Below are 22,150 nucleotides of genomic sequence, written 5' to 3' on the forward strand. Positions count from 1 at the left end.
AAAGAAAAAAAAGATTTTGTTAAGCAAGATAATTGGGGAAATGATATTTTTCTAAAAAGTACCATAGAAAATGTAGTAGTGGGGCAGCTAGATGACACAGTGGATAGAGCACTGGCCCTGGAGTCAGGAGTACCTGAGTTCAAATCCGGCCTCAGACACTTAACACGTACTAGCTGTGTGACCCTGGGCAAGTCACTTAACCCCAATTGCCTCACTAAAAAGAAAGAAAGAAAGAAAGAAAATGAAGTAGTATCAAAAAATTTACATCAAATTTCTCTGATGAAGGCCTCATTTCTCAAATATACAGGAAAATGAATTAAATTTATAAAAAAACCATTTCCCAATTGATAAATGGTCAAAGGATATTAATAGGCAGTTTTCAGAGGAAAAAAATCAAAGGTATCTATAATCATATGAAAAAATGCTCTAAATCACTATTAATTAGAATTTGGAACTCAAAAATTTTTAAAGCATGTAAAAATAATATTTTAAAATTAAAAGCATTTTTTTTTAAAAAAGTATTCATCCTCTCCTTTAAATATAAAGGCATTGTTGTTGTATATCAGAATCACATAATTACAAAGCTACAAACAGGCCTTACAGTTCTTAAATATAAGGTTCAGGTTAGACAACAGTTCTTTTGATAGAAGATATAGGAGGTTGTTAGTGGACTTTGATCTCAATATGAATCAATAAAGTGACATACTGAAAGCAGGTGAAGGAGGAGGTGCAGGAAAAAGAAAAGTAGGAAGAGAAAGAGTAGGAGGAAAAAGAGAAAAAGGAGAAGGGAAAGAAAGAGGAGAAGAAAAAGGAGGATAAGGAGAAAAAAGAACAAGGAGGAGAAAAAGTAGATTAACAAGAACAAAAACAGAAACAAAGAAAGGAAAGAGGGAGAAGGGAAAGAAGGAAAGAGAGGAGAGAGAAGGAAGGAAGGAAGGAAGGAAGGAAGGAAGGAAGGAAGGAAGGAAGGAAGGAAGGAAGGAAGGAAGGAAGGAAGGAAGGAAGGGAAGAAGGAAGAAAAGGGGCTAAACCTAGACTGCATTAAGAGAAATTTAGTACCCAGATCAAGGGAGGTGATTAGCACAACTTTAATCTACCTTGGACCGACATTGCCTGGAGTATTATTGTTTGATTATACCTGCCACATTTTAAAGACAAAGACAAGCTACCATGAGCCAAGAATAGAGCAGCTCACATAGTGAATAGGCTAGAGATCGTGGCAAATAAAACTATTTGCTTGTGTTAGGAACTGGAGAGGGTTAGATTTGAGAAGACAAGAGTTAGGGATGGGGTGGGTCAAAAGATATGACAATAGTCTTTAAGTATTTGAAAAGTGTTGTCAAGTAGAAACTTGGCAGAATTAGAAGCAGTGGTAAAACTTGGAGGGAAGAAGAAAATAGAAAGGGTTGCTCCTCTTGAAGACCTCCAATAAGGAAAAATCCACAATTCTTCAAGGCAATTCATTAGACTTTTGGAAAGCTTGAATTCTTAGGAAATTTTGCTTTGCTTTCTTTCCATAGTCGCAATCTGCCTCCCTTGAACTTCCACCTACTGTTCCTCTTGTACATCTGGAGACAAGCATAAAAAGCTGAATCCTTCTTCTTTGTGACAACCTCTTAAAGACCTGCAGACCATTAGCTAATCTCCCTAAATTCTCTCTTCTCCAGTACATAAATCGCCAGTACTTTTCATTGATCCTTTAATGGTTAGGTTAGCCGTTAAGCATAATTCTTGTTCTACTCCCCTAGAGGCTCTCCACTTTGTCAAAGGACTAACATTCATACATAATATATCCAAGAAATCAACAAACTGTCCCTATATGAGTATCAACCAAATGACTTGTTTAAATAACTGGTATTTAATGCATTGTTGGTGGAGTTGTGAAGTGATCCAACCATTCTGGAGAATGATTTGGAACTATTCCCAAAGGACAATCAAACTGTCCAAACCCTTGGATCCAGCAATACCACTACTAGTTAGTATCCCTAAGAGATACAAAAAAGGGGAAAGGACCTACATGTACAAAAATATTTATAGCAGCTTTTTCTGTAGTGGCAAAGAATTGGAAATAGAGAGAATACCCATCAATTGGGGAATGGTTGAACAAGTTGTGGCATATGAATATAATGGATTACTATTGTACTATAAGAAATGATGAGCAGGCAGGTTTAAGGAAAACTGGGAAAGAGTTACATGAACTGATGCTGAGTGAAGTGAGCAGAGAACATGGAGAACATTATATACAGTAACAGCAACATTACCTATGATAAGCTTAGTTCTTAGTTCTTCTCAGCAATGCAATGCTCCAAAACCATTCCAAAAAAATCATGACAGAAAATTCACATACAGAGAAAGAACTATGGTGTCTGAATGTATATGGAAACAAACTATTTTCACTTTGCAGGATTTTTCTGGCTTTTCTCTTTTATTCTTTGTTCTTCCACAACATGACTAATGTGGAAATATGTTTATATAATTGTACATGTATAAGTTATTTCAGATTGCTTACCATTTTGAGGGGTATGGCAGGGAGGAAGGGAGAAAAAATTTGGAACTCAAAATCTTATAAAAATTAATTTAAAAATAAATAAACAAATAAATAGGTAGATGGATAGATAGATAGATAGATAGATAAATGATGTGTTAATTAGTGTTGTCCTCATTTGGATCTCTTAGAACATGAAATGACACAGTTGCTCTGTTTTGCATTTACTTATCGGCATATGTTTTATATTATCTTCCACAATCATTCCCCCCCAACCCTTTGAATAGGAAATACTTATTTTTTTTACTTTATATCCCCAGGGCGAGAGGTAAGCACTGAACCAATGTTTGCCAAATTGAAATAAGAGCCCTGATAATTGCCCTTAGGATAGGAAGAGTCAAGACAAGGGCAAGTTATCACTTTGTCAGGCTCAGCAAAAATCATTTGATTATATGAACAGACCAACAGGAGCAAGGTAACTGTTAATTAAATAAATTAACCCTAAAGTAAAAGATAGAAGCATTTTCAGATCATGGCAAGACATTAGCCAATGTATGAACACTACAGTATTCATCCACAGTTGGGTGCCAGGCATGCATTTCTTTTCAGAAATTTAGACAGAATTTTGTTCAGCTCTCATTTCTGATACATACTTGTTTTGACTCTAGTCAAGTCTTCATCCCCTCAGTGCTCTAGGCAAGGGTATAAGACTAAGATGTGTAGATGGTATTGGTCAACACCAGTAGAAGGGATTTGCTCATTCCTCAGCAAAGAGAGAGATTCCTCAGATAATTCTCTGTACCAATGAAATCACAGGTCCATTCCCTATCCTAATTGTACCATTCATACTATTGTATTAGAACACTGCAGATACCCTTAATAAGGATATAAAAGTATGGAAAGTTAGAACTTAAGGTGAATATGGCTAGGATTTTGTCATTGACTGGTAATTTTAAAAAATACTGACTGAGAACTGCTAAGAAAAAAGAAATAAATAGTAACACCTCTAACACTCTGTTACACACTACAATGGAATAAAACATTGAAATAGGGGACAATGGTAAAACTAGGACAAGAACTCATTGTCTGACCTTGGGCAAGCCCTTTTCCCTCCTGCATAGGTTTCCTAATTTGTGAAAAGAAAGGTGGTGGATAAGTCCCATATCAAAAGTCCTTTTCAAATAGCTTATTTTTAAAATAAATATTGACTATCTGGAGTCAGCATCAATGAGGCCTCAGTAATGTGTTAATGCATGGGCTGCACCTATACAAAAGCACAATTATTTTATTATGCAAGGACATGGCTATGTATGCATCATTTGAGAAAAATCATCTGACAGAAAATCTAGGCACCAAGGAGATTGGAAATACAATTGCTACCTTGAGGAATATAAAATCACAACCAATACCAATCCCATTGGACACACAGTCCTCAGTGCTAACTGTCCTCCAAAGTGGAAATTAGCTCTGTCAAAACATGTGGTTTCTTCTGGTTTTTATAATGAACCAAATTCTTACAATCTGTACATTCTGGACTCCTAGCCTTGACAGATGATTGGCACAGGCCTCCACTATCTTGCCACCCAACTAGCTGCCCTCGCTTCTTTCAGCTCCTCTCCCTTGTTTTGACACTACACATAGAAAGTGATGTGTATTCAAATCATCACCATGTTAGCCTGATAACACAGAACATTATTGAACTGTCAAGGAAACAGAGAGAAAGACTCTAATTTTTTTACTACTGCCAAGCAAAAAAGGGGAAGAAAGGAGTGTGTTTGAGCTAAAGGAAAACTTGGAGAAAACATTAAACTGCTTCAGTGTATAAGAAAACATTAAACTACTTATGAGCAGAAGTACAGCTAAGACAATGACTCCATTGTGGCTATATATTTGACAAGTTATATCAATAATGAAACCTCCATTTGGGGGCCAAAATTACAATCTCAGCAGTTTGTTGAAGCATCCATAGAGCTCGTCCATAGGGAACAGGGGCAGTTCACATAGATTTACTCATAACCATCTACATTTTTTGGGAAACAAACTCAAAACTCACCTAGAGTTTCTTGCATACATAACAAGCTCTGTGTTTCTTGAATTGACCTTGTAAAATGTACAGGTGTCCTAATCCTTATACACTGAAGCAGCTACTTCTCTAAGGACTTGAAACAATTAATGCTGCCTCAAAAGAGTCCCAATTTGATATGCTATGGTTGTTTAGGCACTGAGTATGGAATAGGTATCTAGTTTGGTGGCTATCAATTATGTGTTTTTCCTACTAACTCTTCACTTTCTAATAATTAATAAAATAATAAAGCTACGAGGGAACCAAATGAATTATCAAACCAAGTGTCCTGCCCAAGAAAAAGCAAAGACATTCCTTCAATATATTCTAATCAAGTAATGTCAATGTTACAGATAATTCAGATTGATTTATGCAGTTCCAGTATCACCTATAAGTTTCAGTCTCTCATCAACAAATGCCTATTGAACATTTTAAACTAGATGTGTCAGAGGAAATGCCACAAATTCAATATTTCCAAAACAGAACTTTTAGCCTAAAACTACCCCCTCTACAGGGGCAGCTAGGTGGCACAGTGAATAGAGCACTGACCCTGGTTTCAGGAGGAGGTGAGTTCAAATCCAGCCTCAGACACTTGATACTTACTAGCTATGTGACCTTGGGCAAGTCCAATTGCCTCACCAAAAAACAAAAACAAAACCAAAAACTACCCCTCTACCAAATTTCCCTGTTTCAATTTATAGTACCATCATTCTTCCTATATTTGTAAGCACAGTGTCATCCTCAATTTCTCACTCTCCTAAATCCTGCATATCCAAACCATTGTAAAATCTTGCCATTTCTAACTCTACAAGATCTTTCACATCTGACTCACTTTCTCTACTCATCAGGTCACCAACCATTGTTCAGGTCTTTCTTACTTCTCCATTATAATATTATAAAAGGATCCCAATTGATCTCCATGCTTTAGGTATCTCTCCATTTCAATTTACCTACCACAGGCCTTTCCTTAATCACATATTTGACCACATCATTTTGCTACTCAATAATCTCCAGTGGTTGTATATTATCTCAAAGATTAAAAAAAGACCCAAATTTTCTCTTTGACTTATAAAGTCTTCCAAAAACTGGCCCCCAAACTATCTTAATTTACTACATTCCTACATTCTACATTCTGGCCAAATAGGCTTTATTTTTGCTCTTCACACATTGCTTTATCTATGCATTTGGTTTGGCTGACCCCTATCAAAAGACTGAAAAAAATAGAAGAAAATGTGAAATACTTCATTGGAAAAACAATTGACCTGGAAAGTAGATCCAGGAGAGATAGTCTGAGAATTATTGGACTACCTGAAAGCCATGATCATAAAAAGAGTCTAGACACCATATCCCAGGAAATTATCAAAGAGAACTGCCCTGAAATTGTAGAATCAGAGGATAAAATTCTCATTTAAAGATTCCACCAATCACCTCCTGAAAAAGACCCACAAAGGAACACTTCAAAGAATATTGTAGCCAAACTCCAGAATGATCAGGTGAAGAACAAAATACTTCAAGTAGCCAGAAAGAAACCATTTAAATATCATGTAGCCACAGTCAGGATTGCACAGGACCTGGCAGCTTCAACATTAATGGATTTTAGGGCTTGGAATATATTATTCAGGAAGGCAAAGGAGCTACGATTACAAGCCATAATCAACTATCCAGCAAAACTGATCATTCTCTTTCAGAGGAAAAGATGGATATTCAATAAAATAGGGGACTTCCAAAGCCTCCTGAGAAAAAGATCAGAACTGAACAGAAAATTTGATCTCCAAATTCAAGACTGAATAGAAATATAAAGAGGTAAATGGGGGGGGGGGGTGTTTAATGATATTAAACTGCTTACATCCCTGTGAGGGAGGATAATACTTTTAAGTCTTGGGATCTGTATCTCTGTTAGGGAATTATTATTAAATTGACTTTGATGTGATGATATAAAGAAACTTAAGGGGCAAAATAAAAGAAGACAAGGTGAAGCAAAGGAAGGGGGAGGTGGAATGAGGTTAATTACATCATATGAAGAGGCACAAAAAGGAACCCATTGCAATAGAGGGAAAGAAAGGAGGGGTGAGCATTGTTTCAACCTTACTCTCATCAGATTTGGTTCAGGGAAGGAATAGAATACATTCCCATTTTTATAAAGGAATTTAGTTTACTTTTTAAGGAAACAAAAGGGGAAGGGGAAAAGGGTGGTATTGATAGAAGGGACAGTAGAAGCAGGGGGGAAAAGGGGCAAGAAAAAGGGCAGCTGATAAAAGGGAGGGCAGATTGAGGGAGGCAATGGTCAGAAGCAAAACACTCGTCAAGAGGAATAGGGTGAAAGAGGGGAAAAAAGAGAACAAAGGGGAAAAGAAGATGGAGGGAAATAAATACTTAATAATCTTAACTGTGAATGTGAAAGGGATGAAGTCTCCTATAAAATGGAAGTGAATAGCAGAGTGGATTAAAAATCAAAATCCTTCAATATGTTGTTTACAAGAAACACATTTGAAGTAGAGAGATACACACAGAGTAAAGGTAAAAAGTTGGAGCAAAAAATATTATGCTCCAGTTGACGTTAAAAAAGCAGGGGTAGCAATTCTTATCTCAGACAAAGCAAAAGCAAAAATAGATCTAATTAAAAGAGATAAGGAAGGAAACTACATCTTCCTAAAACGTATGATAGATAATGAAGTAATATCAATACTAAACATGTATACATTAACTGGTACAGCACCAAAATTCTTTGGGGAGAAGTTAAATGAGTTACAAAAGGAAATAGACAGCAAAACAATACTAGCGAGAGAGCTGAAACTTCCCCTCTTAGAATTAGTTAAATCGAACCACAAAATAAATATGAAAGAAGTTAAAGAGGTAAATAGAATATTAGAAAAGTTAGATATGATAGATGTCTGGAGAAAATCGAATGGGGATAGAAAGGAATATGCCATTTTCTCAGTGGTACATGACACATATTCAAAAAATGACCATGTATTAGGACAGAAAATCTTCATAGTCAAATGTAGAAAGACAAAAATAGTAAATGCATCCTTGTATCATGATTCAATAAAAATTACATGTAACAAAAGAGCCATGGAAAGGTAGACTGAAATGTATTTGGAAACTAAATAATCACATTCTAAAGAATGAATGGGTCAAACAACAAATCATAGAAACAATCAATAACTTCATCCACAAGAATGACAATAATGAGATAACATACCAAAACTTAAGGCATGCAGCCAAAGCAATGCTTGGGGGAAATTTTTATCTCTAAATGCATACAAGAATAAAAAAAAAGAAAGAGGGATTCAATGAATTGGACATGCAACTAAAAAAGCAAGAAAAAGAACAAATTAAAAATCCACAATTAAATATTAAATTTCAAATACTGAAAATCAAAGGAGAAATTAATAAAATTGAAAGCAAGAAAATTATAGAATTAATCAATAAACCTAAGACTTGGTTTTATGAAAAAACCCAATAAGATAGATAAACCTTGATTAATTTGATTTTAAAAAATTAAGGAGAAAACCAAATTACCAGTATCAAAAATGGAAGGGTTGATTTCACCACCAATGAATTAGAAATTAAAGCAATAATTAGGAGCTATTTTGCCCAACCGTATACCATTAAATTTGACAATCTAAATGAAATGGATGAATATTTACAAAAATACAAATTGCCCAGGTTAAATGAAGAGGAAATAAAATCTTTAAATTGACCCATTTCAGAAAAATAAATTGAACAAACCATTAATTAACCCCCTAAGAAAAAATCCCCAGGGCCAGATGGGTTTACAAGTGAATTCTACCAAACTTTTAAAGAACAATCAATTGCAATACTATACAAACTATTTGGGAAAATAACTGAAGAAGGAGTTCTAGCAAATTCCTTTTATGACAGAAATATGGTGTTGGTACCTAAACCAGACAGAGCCAAAACAGAGAAAGAAAATTATAGACCAATTTCCCTAATGAATATTGATGCAAAAATCTTAAATAAAATATTTGCAAGGAGATTACAGCAAGTGATCACCAGGATAATATACTATGACCAGGTGGGATGTATACCAGGAATGCAAGGTTGGTTCAACATTAGAAAAACTATTAATATAATCAACCACATCAATAAGAAAACTAACCAAAATCATATGATTATCTCAATAGATGCAGAGAAAGCTTCTGACAAAATACAACACACATTCCTAGTAAAAACACTAGAGAGCATAGGAATAGGTGGAGCTTTCCTTAAAATACTAAGCAGTATCTACCTAAAACCATCAGCAAGTATTATATGTCATGGGGACAAGTTAGAGGCATTCCTAATAAGATCAGTGGTGAAACATGGATGTCCATTATTACCACTGTTATTTAATATTGTACTAGCTAGAAATGTTAGCTGTAGCAATAAGAGAAGAAAAAGGAATTAAATGAATTAGAATAGGCAAAGGGTAAACAAAATTTTCACTCTTTGCAGATGATATGATGGTATACTTAGAGAATCCTAAAGAATCAACTAAAAAAGTACTTGAAACAATTAACAACTTCAGCAAAGTTAGAGGATATAAAATAAACCCACATAAATCATCAGCATTTCTATACAAGATCAACAAAACAAGAGATAGAAAGAGAAATTCCATTTAAAGTCATGGTAGAAAATATAAAATATTTCAGAGTCTACCTGCCAAGACAAACCCAGGAACTCTATGAACACAATTACAAAACATTTTTCACACAAATCAAATCAAATCTATGTAATTGGAAAATTATCAATTGCTCATGGATGGTCTGAACTAATATAATAAAAATGACAATTCTACCTAAATTAATTTACCTATTCAGTGCCATACCAATCAGACTACCAAAAAATTATTTTTATAAAGTTAGAAAAAAATAATAACAAAATTCATCTGGAAAAACAAAAAGTCAAGAATATCAAGGGAACTAATGAAAAAAATTCACAGGAAATTGGGCTAGCCATATCAAATTTGAAGCCATACTATAAAGCAGCAGTCATCAAAACTATTTGGTACTGGCTAAGAAATAGAGTGGTGCATCAGTTGAATAGGTTAGGCACAGGAGACATAGTAAATGACTATAGTGATCTACTCGTTGATAAACCCAAAGACTCAAGCTTCTGGGATAGGAACTCATCATTTGAGAAAAACTGCTGGGAAAACTGGAATATAGTATGGCAGAAACTAGGCAAAGACCAACATCTTACACCAAAAACAAAAATAAGGTCAAAATGGGTTAAAGAGTTAGACCTAAAGGCTGATACCATAGGAGAAGAAGGAATAGTTTACCTCTCAGATCAATGGAGAGGAAAACAATTTATGTCCAAAAAAAAATAGAGAATATTATGAAATGCAAGATGGAAAACTTTGATTACATCAAATTAAAAGGGTTTTGTACAAACAGAAGCAATGTAACCAAAATTAGAAGGGAGGCAGAAAACTGGGAAACCATAAGTACAGCCAGCATTTCTGATAAAGGCCTCATTTCTAAAATATATAGGGAACTAAATCAAATTTATAAGAATCCAAGTCATTCCCCAATTGAGAAATGGTCAAAGGATATGAACAGGCAGTTTTCTGATGAAGAAGTCAAAGCTATCTATTGCCATATGAAAAAATCCTCTAAATCACTATTGATCAGAAAAATGCAAATTAAAACAACTCTGAGGTACCACCTGACACCTATCAGATTGGCTAATATGACAAAAAAGGAAAACAATAAATGTTGGAGAAGCTGTGGAAAAACTAGAACACTAATGCATTGTTGGTGGAGCTGTGAACTGATCCAACTATTCTGTAGAGCAATTTGGAACTATGCCCAAACAGCCTTGGGACTGCCCTTTGACCCAGTGGTACCACTGCTATGTCTGTATCCCAAAGAGAACATAGAAAAGGGAAAAGGTTCCACATGTAGAAAAATATTTATAGCAGCTCTGTGGTGGCAAAGAATTGGAAATCAAAGGAATGCCCATCAATTGGGTAATGGCTAATCAAGTTGTATATGAATATAATGGAATACTATTGTGCTGTATGCAATGATGAGCAGGAGTTTTGAGAAATCTGGAAGGACTTACATGAACTGATGCTGACTGAGAGGAGCAGAACCAGGAATACAATGCATACAGTAATAGCAACATTGTGTGATGAACAATGGTGATAGACTTGGTTCTTCTCAGCAGTGCAATGATCCAAAACAGTTTCAAAGAAATGATAGAAAATGATTTCAGAAAAAAAAGAACTGTAAATTATTAATGCAGGTTTAACAATAGTGTTTCTACTCTTGGACTTTTTTTTCCTTCTTTTTTGAGGATTTTCCCTTGTGCTCTGATTCTTCTTTCACAAGATGACTAGTGTAGAAATATGTCTAATGTGATTGTACATAAACAACCTATATCAGACTGCTTTCTACCTTGGGGAGGAGGGAGGAAAGGGAGGGTGGGAGAAAAAAAATTTGGAACTAAAAACCTTTTGAAAACAAATGTTGAAAACTATCCTTATATGTCACTGGAAAATAATAAAATACTTTAAAATATATATTGCATAGACAAATAACTGAATATTTTATTTGTCCTGATTTTAAAATATAAAGCATTATTTTATTTTTCACATGAGACCAATGGAAACAATTAGTCATTTTTTCCTCTTCTCCCTCTCCCCATCATCCTTTAAAATAACCCTTTCTATCTCTTGGAAAATAATGGTTAGAAACATCTTTGATTATTCAATTTCCCTCATCCTTGTATCCAATCACTTGCTATGTCAAACTACTTCTTCGACTATATCCACTTTCTCCTTTTTTCCTTTCTCTCTACTTGCAGAGCCATCATAATAGATTATATCCTCACTGCTTTTTCCCTGGATTATTGTAATAATCTCCCAGTTGGACCTCCAACGTTGAGTCTTTCTCAGCTATCTCCTAAAGTGACGTCTCTAAAGTATAAATCTGATCATGTTACTTTTACCAAGAACCTTAGGTTGCTCCATATCACCCCTAGGACAAAACATACACTACTCAGATGGGCATTTAAAGTTTTTCATGATCTAGCTCCAGCCTACCTTTTAATGGCTAGTTTACATTAGTCCTTGCCCTTATGGGCAGCTAGATGGCACAGTAGATAGAGAGCATACACATCCTGAGGCTAACAGGATGATAATGAATACTTGCCTGCAATTGCCATAGCAATAGAAGTCCCAGTCTTTCTATCTAGGTTCTGTCTGTCCCACCTACACATTATTTAATTTGTTCCTACATATGTACTCTGCATTTTATCTGTTGTCTTCTATTAGATAATAACTCCTAGAGAATAGGGACCATCTCATTTTCTTTTTCTTTTCTTTCTTTCACTCTTTCTCTTCCTTCCTTCCTTCCCTCCTTCCTCCCTTTCTTTATTTTTGCACCCCCTATGCTTAGCACAGTGGCTGGCACATAGGCACTTGAAAATGTGTTAGCCTGATCCAACCATTCTAGAGAGCAATTTGGAACTATGCCCCAAGGGCTATAAAACTGTATATACCCTTTAATCGAGCAATACCACTGCCAGGTTTATACCCTGAAGACATCCTCCCCCCAAAAAGAAAAATACCTATTTGTATAAAAATATTTATAATAGTTCTTTTTGTGGTGGCTAAGAATTGGAATCAAAGGGATGCCCATCAACTGGGGAATAGCTAAACAAGCTGTGTTTTATGATTGTGATGAAATATTATTGTGCCGTAAGAAATGACAAGCAGGATGACTTCAGAAAGGCCTGGAAAGATTTGTATGAACTGATGTATAGTGAAGTGAGCAGAACCAAATGAGCTTTGTGCACAATGACAGCAATATTGTTCAATGAAAACTGTGAATGACTTAACTATTCTCAACAATACAATGATCAAAGACAATTCCAGAGGACTAATGATAAAGCATACTATCTACCTTCAAAGAAAGAACTGTTATTGATTGAACACAAACTGAAGCATGCTATTTTTCACTTTCATTCTTTAATTTTTTCTTTTATTTGAGTTTTCACGTACAAAATGACTACTATGGTAGTGTTTTACATAATTACACATGTACAACCTATATCTGATCGCTTACCACCTTAAGGAGGAGGGAGAGGAGGAAGAGAGGGGTAGAATTTTGAAATTGAAAATTTAAATAAAAATGTTTATTAAAAATAATGTTAGGGGGCAGCTAGGTGGCACAGTGGATAGAGAGCACTGGCCCTGGATTCAGGAGGACCTGAGTTCAAATCCAGCCTCAGACACTTAACACTTACTAGGTGTGTAACGCTGGGCAAGTCACTTAACCCCAATTGCCTCACCAAAAAACAAACAAACAAACAAACAAAAATAATGTTAGAGGGGCAGCTAGGTGGCACAGTGGATAAAGCACTGGCCCTGGATTCAGGAGGACCTGAGTTCAAATCCGGCCTCAGACAATTGACACTTACTGTGACCCTGGGCAAGTTACTTAACCCTCATTGCCCCACTAATAATAGTAATAATAATAATAATAATAATAATAATAATAATAGAATAAATAATACATATTTAAAACTCTCAAAAAATAATGTCTTAGCTATCTCTGTTTTATGGGATGTATCTCACCAGAATAATATATTCTTTGAATTCAGGGATTACTTTTCATTTTGTGTTTATTTCCCCAGCATCAAGCATAGTTCTTTGCATATTATAGTAGGTATTTAAGAAATGCTTGTTGCTTGTCAAATTGGATTGGAAAACCAGAGTCCTAGGCAAGCAAAAATATTTGAGATCTTACTTTTGTTTTTATTATAGAAAGCTTCAAATAAGTGGAGTAGGGACAAGAAGAAGCAATAGATTTGGCACCTGAAGACCTGACTTCATATCCTGCCTCTACTTACTATATGAATTTAGTTGAATCACATTTCCCTCTCTAGGACTCAGTTTCCTCCTCTGTGCAATGAAGTTATCAGAGACATAGTGAACTCTGAGTTCATTTTGGGCTTTGAATCTTTTATCTTTGGGTTTTGAATCATTTATCTTCCTCTTTAAGGAGAAGCATGACTTCACATACACACTTTAGGATTTTAGGAGATTGTGGACAGAGTTCATAGTTATTTCAGCATTTCAATGAGTCTGATATCATCAATGTGGCTTTTCCCTCCACTACTACAAATTAAAACTCATTCACTCCTTTCCATTCTGTATGATTCTTATCTATATTCTCTGCAGGTGCAGCATGGAAGAATTGAGAGAATGTTACACTTGGAATGAGGAAGCAATGTAGTTCAATGGGAAGACCATCTCAAATCCTGTATCTGATGCTTACTACTTTTATGTTTTTTCCTATTGCTTTTGGTCTTGTAATCGCTGTTGCTATTGCTAATAGGCAGCTAGGTTATACCTTGGCTAGAGTGCTGGACCTGGGGTTAGGAAGACCCAAGTTCAAATCTTGTCTAAGGTATTTACTAGCTATGTGATCCTGGACAAGTTACCTAACTTCTATGTGCCTTAATTTCCTCCTCTACAAATGTTAAAAAATAATAGCACCTAGCTCCCGAGTTATTCTGAGGATAAAATGAGATAATATTTGAAAAAATTGTACCTTTTGAAATATTATGCAAATATTAACTATTACTTTTATTGTTATTATCTATAGGGAGCCAGGCAATTCACTTTTTGATCCTTAGTCTCCTCATCTATAAATTAGTAAGATAAAACATGTATTAATTATTTCACAGGGTAGCTCTAGGGCTCAAATGAAGTAATGAATAATAGAGGGTTCTGCAAACTTTGAAGTAATATGTAAAATTCAACTACACTTATTTCTTTATAGTTATTCCATGAAGATCCCTTTTTAAAAATATTTTTTCTTTTAAATTTATGGTATGAAATATGTGTTTTCATAAAATAGTATATTTTTAAAAGGTGATTGCACGTGAAACTGCAAATGTATTAAGTACAATTTGCTATTACTTTTAAATATATAACAAAGCTTTGTATTCTTCCTTTTTTCTTCCCTTCTCCCTCCCTTCTCTAGAGATGGCTATCATTAGACACAAATATTAGTATATGTGAAAAATCCTTCTATACATACTTCTATTTATCAGTTCTTGCTCTGGATGTAGATAATGTCTTCCTTCATATGTCCTTTGCAGTTAATTTGGGTATTTATAATAGTCAAAATGACTTAGTTGCTCAAAATTTTTCTTAAAACAATATTGCTATTCTACCTTGGAGGGCCTCTGTCTTATATTTTGTGGACAGCATTAAATACCAATAGAGGTCCGCGTTTGTTATCCCTTACTCTTGACAAATGACTTTTCCACCTCATTTCTTATTAAGTTGCTCAATTTCTTGTATATAGGACATATAATGTAATGTGTTATAATCTCCTTGCATTCACCATGTATCTCTGATGTCCTTTGTATTACCTATATCTTTGGGGTTTCAATATTCATAGTCTATGTCATTTCAAGACCCATATGTCTATCTTCCCTTCTCTTATATTAAGTTAAAGTTTAAAATTTAACCAAGACTTTTAGGATACTCTGTGTATATACACACATTCATTGTGTGAGTATACACACATATAAATATAAATATATATAATGTACAATTAATACATATATAATATGTATTACATATTACATATTATACACACTACATATACAATATGTATGCTTACATGTGTAATATTCATTGTATGTAATACATATATAATAAATATATTCACCCTATACATGTATACTTAAAAATATTGTTAAATATACACATCTGTAGATGAGAAAGTAAGTTGATTTGAATGTCTTTTTAGGGTAATAATATTCTTCATTATTTGCCATTTATTTTGGTATCTTTTCCTCCATTTAGATACAATGCAAAATTATCTCTCACTGCTTTCAAGACTGGGCCACCTTCAACATAGATTTCTTCTCTCATTATCTGGTTTGTTTCTGCTATTTTTCCTAATTTCATCTTAAGTATCATTTCAATTTCCCTGTATTAATAAAATGGTGACTAAACTGTTAGGTTCTAAATGTGGTGTTCCTCCCTCATTGATAATAAAAACTAATTATAAACCTATGAATGAATTAGGGGGATGTCTATCCTATGCATATGAAGACTTTCCCAGGTGGAATGGGTGGATGAGAACAATTTGTTCCAATGGCCACGAAGGCATCTAAGGCAGGTACTTCAGAGTGCTTAGAGCTTGGTCAGGCATTGAAGATGCCAAGGTCATTCACTGCATCCTTTGTCACTTCCAGGCATCCTGATTTGTCTTGCCACTGGACTCCAGTGGCTCTGGAAAGAGAATTAGATTGACAACTTTGTACAACTCTGCCTCATTTAAATCCAATTCACAGACAAGTCAAGACCTGTGTTATTGGTCCTCTTTGAAAATGAAGGGCAAACAACTATGACACTGAAAATTCCATTCCCTATTCCTATTTATTCACTGTTTTCCTGATAGTTTCATTTAAGAATGATCTTGGAATGATGTGCCTGAGTTGAGTTTCATGTCTTACTTTCTATAGCTTTGCCTTTGCTTTCCACCGATTTTCATTGTCTTAGGGAGTGATGCTACTTGTAATCTTCTGTCTTCTTTTTTTTTAATTGGGTACATAAGCTTGTATTTTAATTTGGCATTGCCCTTAGCTGCTATGTCTCTTCATTTAACAAAAAGGCCAAGTGTTTGCAAGCTCAGGTGGTTTGTAGGCTGTAATGGCTTCTTCATTGTTAGCAACTATTTCATATCAGTTAAGCTTTTGTAAGAAATGGTGATAATCAAGGTCTACACATTAGCCCTTTTCCCTACTCCCCACATTTTAGCATCAAGTTCATTTTTAATATATCAGGTCGAAGCCATGGCAATTGTTCTCAGTGTATTTTCTGATCTTTATCCTGTGTTCTAATTTGCTGAAGGTGTTGACCTTTGTTTGTGATTCTAACCTTTGCTCTATTTAATGATCTGCCTGTGAAGATAGCAGATGCCCATGTAAATACGATATCAACAGTCATTTACTATTTCTTAAAATATAGCAATTTCTCTTTTTTTCTTTCCTTCCTTTCATCTTATTTTAGTAGGTTTTTTGAAGGAGGGAAGGAGGGGATCTTGTTTACTGCTCTCCACTAAGGACAGCTAGGTGGAATAATGGATACAGCCCTGGGCTTGCCATCTGGAAACCTGAGTTCAAATCTGGCTTTAGATACTTACTAGTTGTGTGATCCTGGCAAAGTCATTTAATCTGCATGCCTCAGTTTCCAAAACTGTAATATGAGGGAAATAATAGCACCTACCTCCAGGGTTGCTGTGAGAATCAAATAAGATATTTGTAAAGTACTTAGTACCTGGAACATAGTAGGCACTTAATAAATGCTTGCTCCCTTTTCCTTCCTCTTCACCATGTCTAGAGTCTCTGCTTACTCTTCTGGAAAAAAAGTATTCATGATACAAAGATTTGAGGCATTGTGTATCCTACAGGCTTTTGGCATCTATTAATCCTCATACCTGAGCCATATTTTGGAATATGCTGCTTATCACCCTCCTTTGTAGCACCTAATTCACTGAATATCAGTACGGGAGATGAGTCACGTCTATACTTAGCTAGTTTGGACAGCCGACACAGCTTGCCTTCAGGGACATACTCAACGTGGATCCAACATGATGGAAACTGCCAGAGCTCATGGTTTCAACACCATAGTGTTCAAGAGTCACAAGCCAAGGAGCACCTCCACCCCACAATGAGGCATTATAGGAGAACGTCATGGAGGCTCAGTCCATTGCTAACCAAAGTTTCCTTGTACCAATGTGAATGATGTGTTGATTCTGTTGTAGTGTGCCATAGAAGATAAAATGTTGGAGGTGTAATTAATATGACCTGGATTCAAATGCCACCTCTCACAATTACTGTGTGACCATAAGAAAGTAACACATTATTTGAGCTTCAGTTTCTTTAGCTCTTCCATGGGGCTGGAAGTGAGAAGTAATAGTACTTAGAATATCTTCCTCACAGAGTTGTAGTAAGATTCAAATGAAATATAGCACTTTCCACATTTCCAAGTGCTAACTGTCAGCTATTATTCCTATTGTCACCATGTAACCAAGAGAAACAGCAGTTATGTCTCTAGTAAATGTGCCCACAGCTGCTAGGGAAGGCTTTATAGGGTATGGCTGGTTTTTTAATAATTGCATAAAGTGACTATTAAAACATAACACTGCACATTAAGACTGTTATTATGCTGCTATAAACTACTAAAGATGCCATTCACTTATCTCTGCTAGGGCACACAGTCCAGAAATTCCAGGAAGAATCCAGAGCATTTTGATTTGCCCTGATCGCAGCCCATGACCTCCCATTCCAGTGAAACCTTCAAAGTATACAGTAAAAGTCCAGATCAATCTGTTTGGCTCACTGTGGTTCCTTCCCTGAGACATTTGCCATCATTCCCTAAGTCAAGCTCTAAGAGGGAGTATGGTTTGATGGAGAAATTCCTGGATTTTGAGTCAGAGGACCTGGTTTTGTATGTTGGATCTGATACTTAGCAGCTGTGCAAGCCCAGGGAAGATGTTTCACCTTTCTGAGAATCAACTCCCTCTGTAAAATGAGTCTTAGACTACATTCCTTGCAGGACTCCCTCCAATTCTCAATTCTGTAGCTCCAATTTTCATCTTAGTCAATTTAATATCTTCTGGCTTTGTCTGAGGAGTTCATTTTGTGTTTGTTCTACTAATACACACACAAATGCACACACATATACACACTCACACATATATACACACACACATTTTGCCATACATAATTTCTCTTAGATTTAACCTGGTCCTGAAAACAGTGAAGTCTAACACACAAAAGGAATATTCATCTTCACATGTCCTTTCCCCATCCTATAATGCCTTCATCCTAATGTCTCCCCATAAATATCCTATTAACCTTTCAAACTTCCTTTATGATGTCAGTCAGAAATTAACACTCCTACTTATTTTAAAGTATAGCACTTATTGTCTGAAACAAAAGAAATTAGTATATAATAAATTCATTACATTTATTTGTTTATGTGTCATATCTTCTCCAATAGACACTAAGGTTCTTGAAAAAGGGACCCTTTTATGGGCCTTTGCACCTAGCACAGTGTTTTGAACAAAATAGTAAATGTTCATTAATAGATATGCCAGCAAATGAGATGAGTTTCATTTAGGCAATAGCCTATAATTGCATAAAATAGAAATAAAAACATCTCACTTAAATAGTAATCTTATTAATGAGAACCAGAAAATAATTTCTGCTATATTGAAATAGTGCTCTCTGGAGGGGAAGCAAGGGAGCATGTTAAAAATTAAAAACATTTAATGTCAGGGACTAAAATCCTAGCATACCAACAGGTTGCTACTATCATGTGAGCTACTACCAGTACCACCACCACTGCTGCTACCTACTATTACAGTTGCAATTATAGCAATTTATTTACCCTTAAAATTGACCTAATGAACCTAAAAACCTAAAAAACTACTACATTTTTATCCTTAAATACTCTGTTGATTTGATTTCATGATTCCCTTGCCCTTCCTTCAAAACATGGCACAGCACTATCTTTAAAAGTTAGGGTGATATTTTTTAGGCATTGGGTAAAAACTTCACAATACCCTCTTGAATTCACTCATCCCAGTTGAAGACCACATTGTGCATACTCCTTGAGGACAGGAATCATTTCTTATTTATATCTTTTCCCAGTTCCTTGCAATAGTGTTTAGAATACAGTGAATATTCCATAAGTATATGGTGAATGAATGACCCACGAAAGTAAAAGCAGGGTTATGAATCAGTAACCAATTTCGGTATTTTTTTTAATCTCAAAAAATGGAAGATAATGTAAGGGAAGTTTCAGTGTGGATATAAAACTAAGTGGTTCAAGGCCAGAAGTGTTATGAGTTCCATTTTAAGAAGGGCGTACTTTGGACTGCATCAGGCTTAACAGCTTCATGGAAGAGGTGGAACTTGTGTTTGGAGAAAGTGCTCTGACATAATACCGTGTTCCAGGGTTCTCTGGCCAACAGCCAACTGCCAGTGGTCTGTCTCCAGGCTCCCACTTGAGGGAAAGACTGAAGTGACGTAAGGCATTCCCAGAATGATTGGCTCCTTGCAAACAGCCACTCCTCATTCCAAAATTAGATATCAGTCATTAATACTAACACAAGGGATGCCTCAAAGGTGGTAAAAATAGCCCTGCTGCTGAGGGAATAGCCCTAACAATGCACACAGCAGGGTCACTCTGCTTTCTCAATAGATCAGGGGTTGGGAAAGCCCTTAGCAATCATCCAGTTCAGTCTCCTCATTTTACAGTTGAGGAAGCTAAAAAGACAGGAAAGTAAAGTGACATGCCTAATGCCAAGATGTTAGTAATAGAGTTGGGTTGTAAACTCAGGTCCTCTGACTCCAAATTCAGGTTTTGATTTTCTACTCAACCACACTGTCTCCTTCAGCTACAGAGTATATGAGAAATAAAATGAGACAGCCAAATTTTTCAATCCTGCATTTCATCTGGGCTCAAATCCATACTACTCCCAAAGTCTTTAATCACCTTCCATGAAACAGTAATAAAATGTACAGAAAACCAGGGATGGTGGGGGAGGTCCAGAGAACAAAAACTGTTCATGCTGAAAGGAATTTGTTCATCTAATCCAGTCTTCTCGGGGGAAAAGGAGCCTCAGAGAATGATTTAAATGATTTACCCAAGATCACATGGCTCAAAACTACCTATTGGAAGTAGAACCCAGAACCAAGTAACTCTCAGGCCAGAATTCTTTCCACTATACTACATTACTTCTCCAGAAGAAAATAAAGATTTAAGATGTGGCAATAAAACTACTTTTAGAAAAAAATATATATATTTTTTGGTGTGGCAATGAGGGTTAAGTGACTTGCCCAAGGTCACACAGCTAGTAAGTGTCAAATGTCTGAGGCTAGATTTAAACGCAGGTACTCCTGAATCCAGGGCCAGTGTTTTATCCACTGTGTCACCTAGCTGCCCCCTAGAAACATATTTCTAATAACAATCATCATATTCAGCTATGGTAAGGTATGTTTAAAATTGCTGGAAAACACTCTGATGCAAATGTTCGAAAACCCTAGGAATAGCCTCGACTAGACAGAGAAAGTAATTTAATCCCCCAAACATATAAGAAACCATAAAGTATAAACACATATAAAGAGTAACTAATCATAATAAAAAGTTTATATTGTGATTTGGACAACAGATCAGCAGGCTACACATCACACAGTGAAACCTGCTCTTTCCCCATTGACCTTCAGAAGAATTTGTAGAAACTTCACCATATTAGAAGCAGAAATGTTTGTAACCAGCTTAGTTGGTGGAAACCTGTTAGTAATGAGGTCAAGGTTATGGGCTCAAGTACCAAATGACTTCAAGTACCAAAAGTAACTTCATTCTATTCCCCAACCTACAACCTCAGCCATCTGAAATGTGCAGACTGCTGGATACAAGGGCAGCTGAGTGAGAAAATTCAGGTGGATGAGATCAAATCCATCACCATTATTGGAAAAAAATTCTGAAAGAAGGTAACTGGGGCAGTGGATAAAACACCAACCCTGGATTTAGGAATACTTGAGTTCAAATCCTGCCTCAAACACTTGACACTTACTAGCTGTGTGATCCTAGGCAAGTCATTTAACCCTCATTGCCCTGCAAAAAAAAAAAAGAAAAGAAAAGAAAAAAGAAACCTCCAAATGGGGTCATGAAGAGTTGGACACAACTGAACAACAACATATAAAAAAGAGGACATCACATAATTACAAGGAAGAAAGGAAAGTTGTAGGAAAGTTGTGAGATTGCAACTGAGGGTGCTAAAGGAAGGGAAAAATTTGAACGGGCAGATATGAGATGAGCAGCATGAGCAAAGGCCCAGACAGTTTGGTTTGGTTAAGTCAGAGAGTATGGCAAGGGGAAGAGGACAGTATAAGACAGGAAAGGTAGTTTGGATCCACATTGTGGAAGGCCTTAAATTCCAGGCTAATGAGTTTAAAGTACATTCATTTGGCAAAAGAAAGCCATTGAAGGGTTTTATATTTTGAGCTCTGCATTGCTATAGAAGTATATATACAGTAAAGAAGTTACTTTGCACTAGGTACTGGAAGCATGGATATAAAATATGACAAAATTCCTACTTCTAATGGACTTCCATTCTACTGTACGTTAGTTAGAAGCAAATAACACATTATTATGTATAGAAGCAAATTATTACCCCAGATGAATGCTGACTGAATGTTCAACAAGAAACCACAGAATTGACATTGGTTGGTGCAGCATGTTGGATAATAAGAATTGTCAAACATACCATTGAATTTTTCACACTCTGAAGCAGACGCTCATGCTGTTCTGCTATAGCCAGGGCAGCAGAGTGTACTTTCTGATAAATGGCTTCTCCATCTCTTGTTTGAAAGATAAAAAGTCCTTCCCCAGTATCACACATCCTGTCAAAACAAAACACAGAAATAGTCTGAGATTTGGGTTACTAGGATAATGAGCCAAGATGGTCTTCAAAGTAAATTGACATAAATTTAGTAAGTGTCTATCATGTGCAGTATACTTCTTAGACACTGGGGGAAGTAGAAATTTAAGT

The 22,150-nt window shown here is 35.7% G+C and overlaps 1 protein-coding gene across 3 annotated transcripts in view; it reads right to left on the bottom strand.

Moving 5' to 3' along the window:
• The window catches only part of DOK5 (docking protein 5), a 161,406-nt gene that overhangs the window by 31,419 nt on the left and 107,837 nt on the right, over positions 1–22,150 (bottom strand). For all 3 annotated transcript variants that reach the window (XM_043985500.1, XM_043985498.1, XM_043985499.1), the window contains one exon: positions 21,866–22,001. In XM_043985500.1, coding sequence (XP_043841435.1) covers positions 21,866–22,001 — 136 coding nt within the window. The remainder of the gene's footprint in view (positions 1–21,865; positions 22,002–22,150) is intronic.

Source organism: Dromiciops gliroides, chromosome 2 (genome assembly GCF_019393635.1).
Source record: "Dromiciops gliroides isolate mDroGli1 chromosome 2, mDroGli1.pri, whole genome shotgun sequence".
Classification (NCBI taxonomy): Eukaryota; Metazoa; Chordata; class Mammalia; order Microbiotheria; family Microbiotheriidae; genus Dromiciops; species Dromiciops gliroides.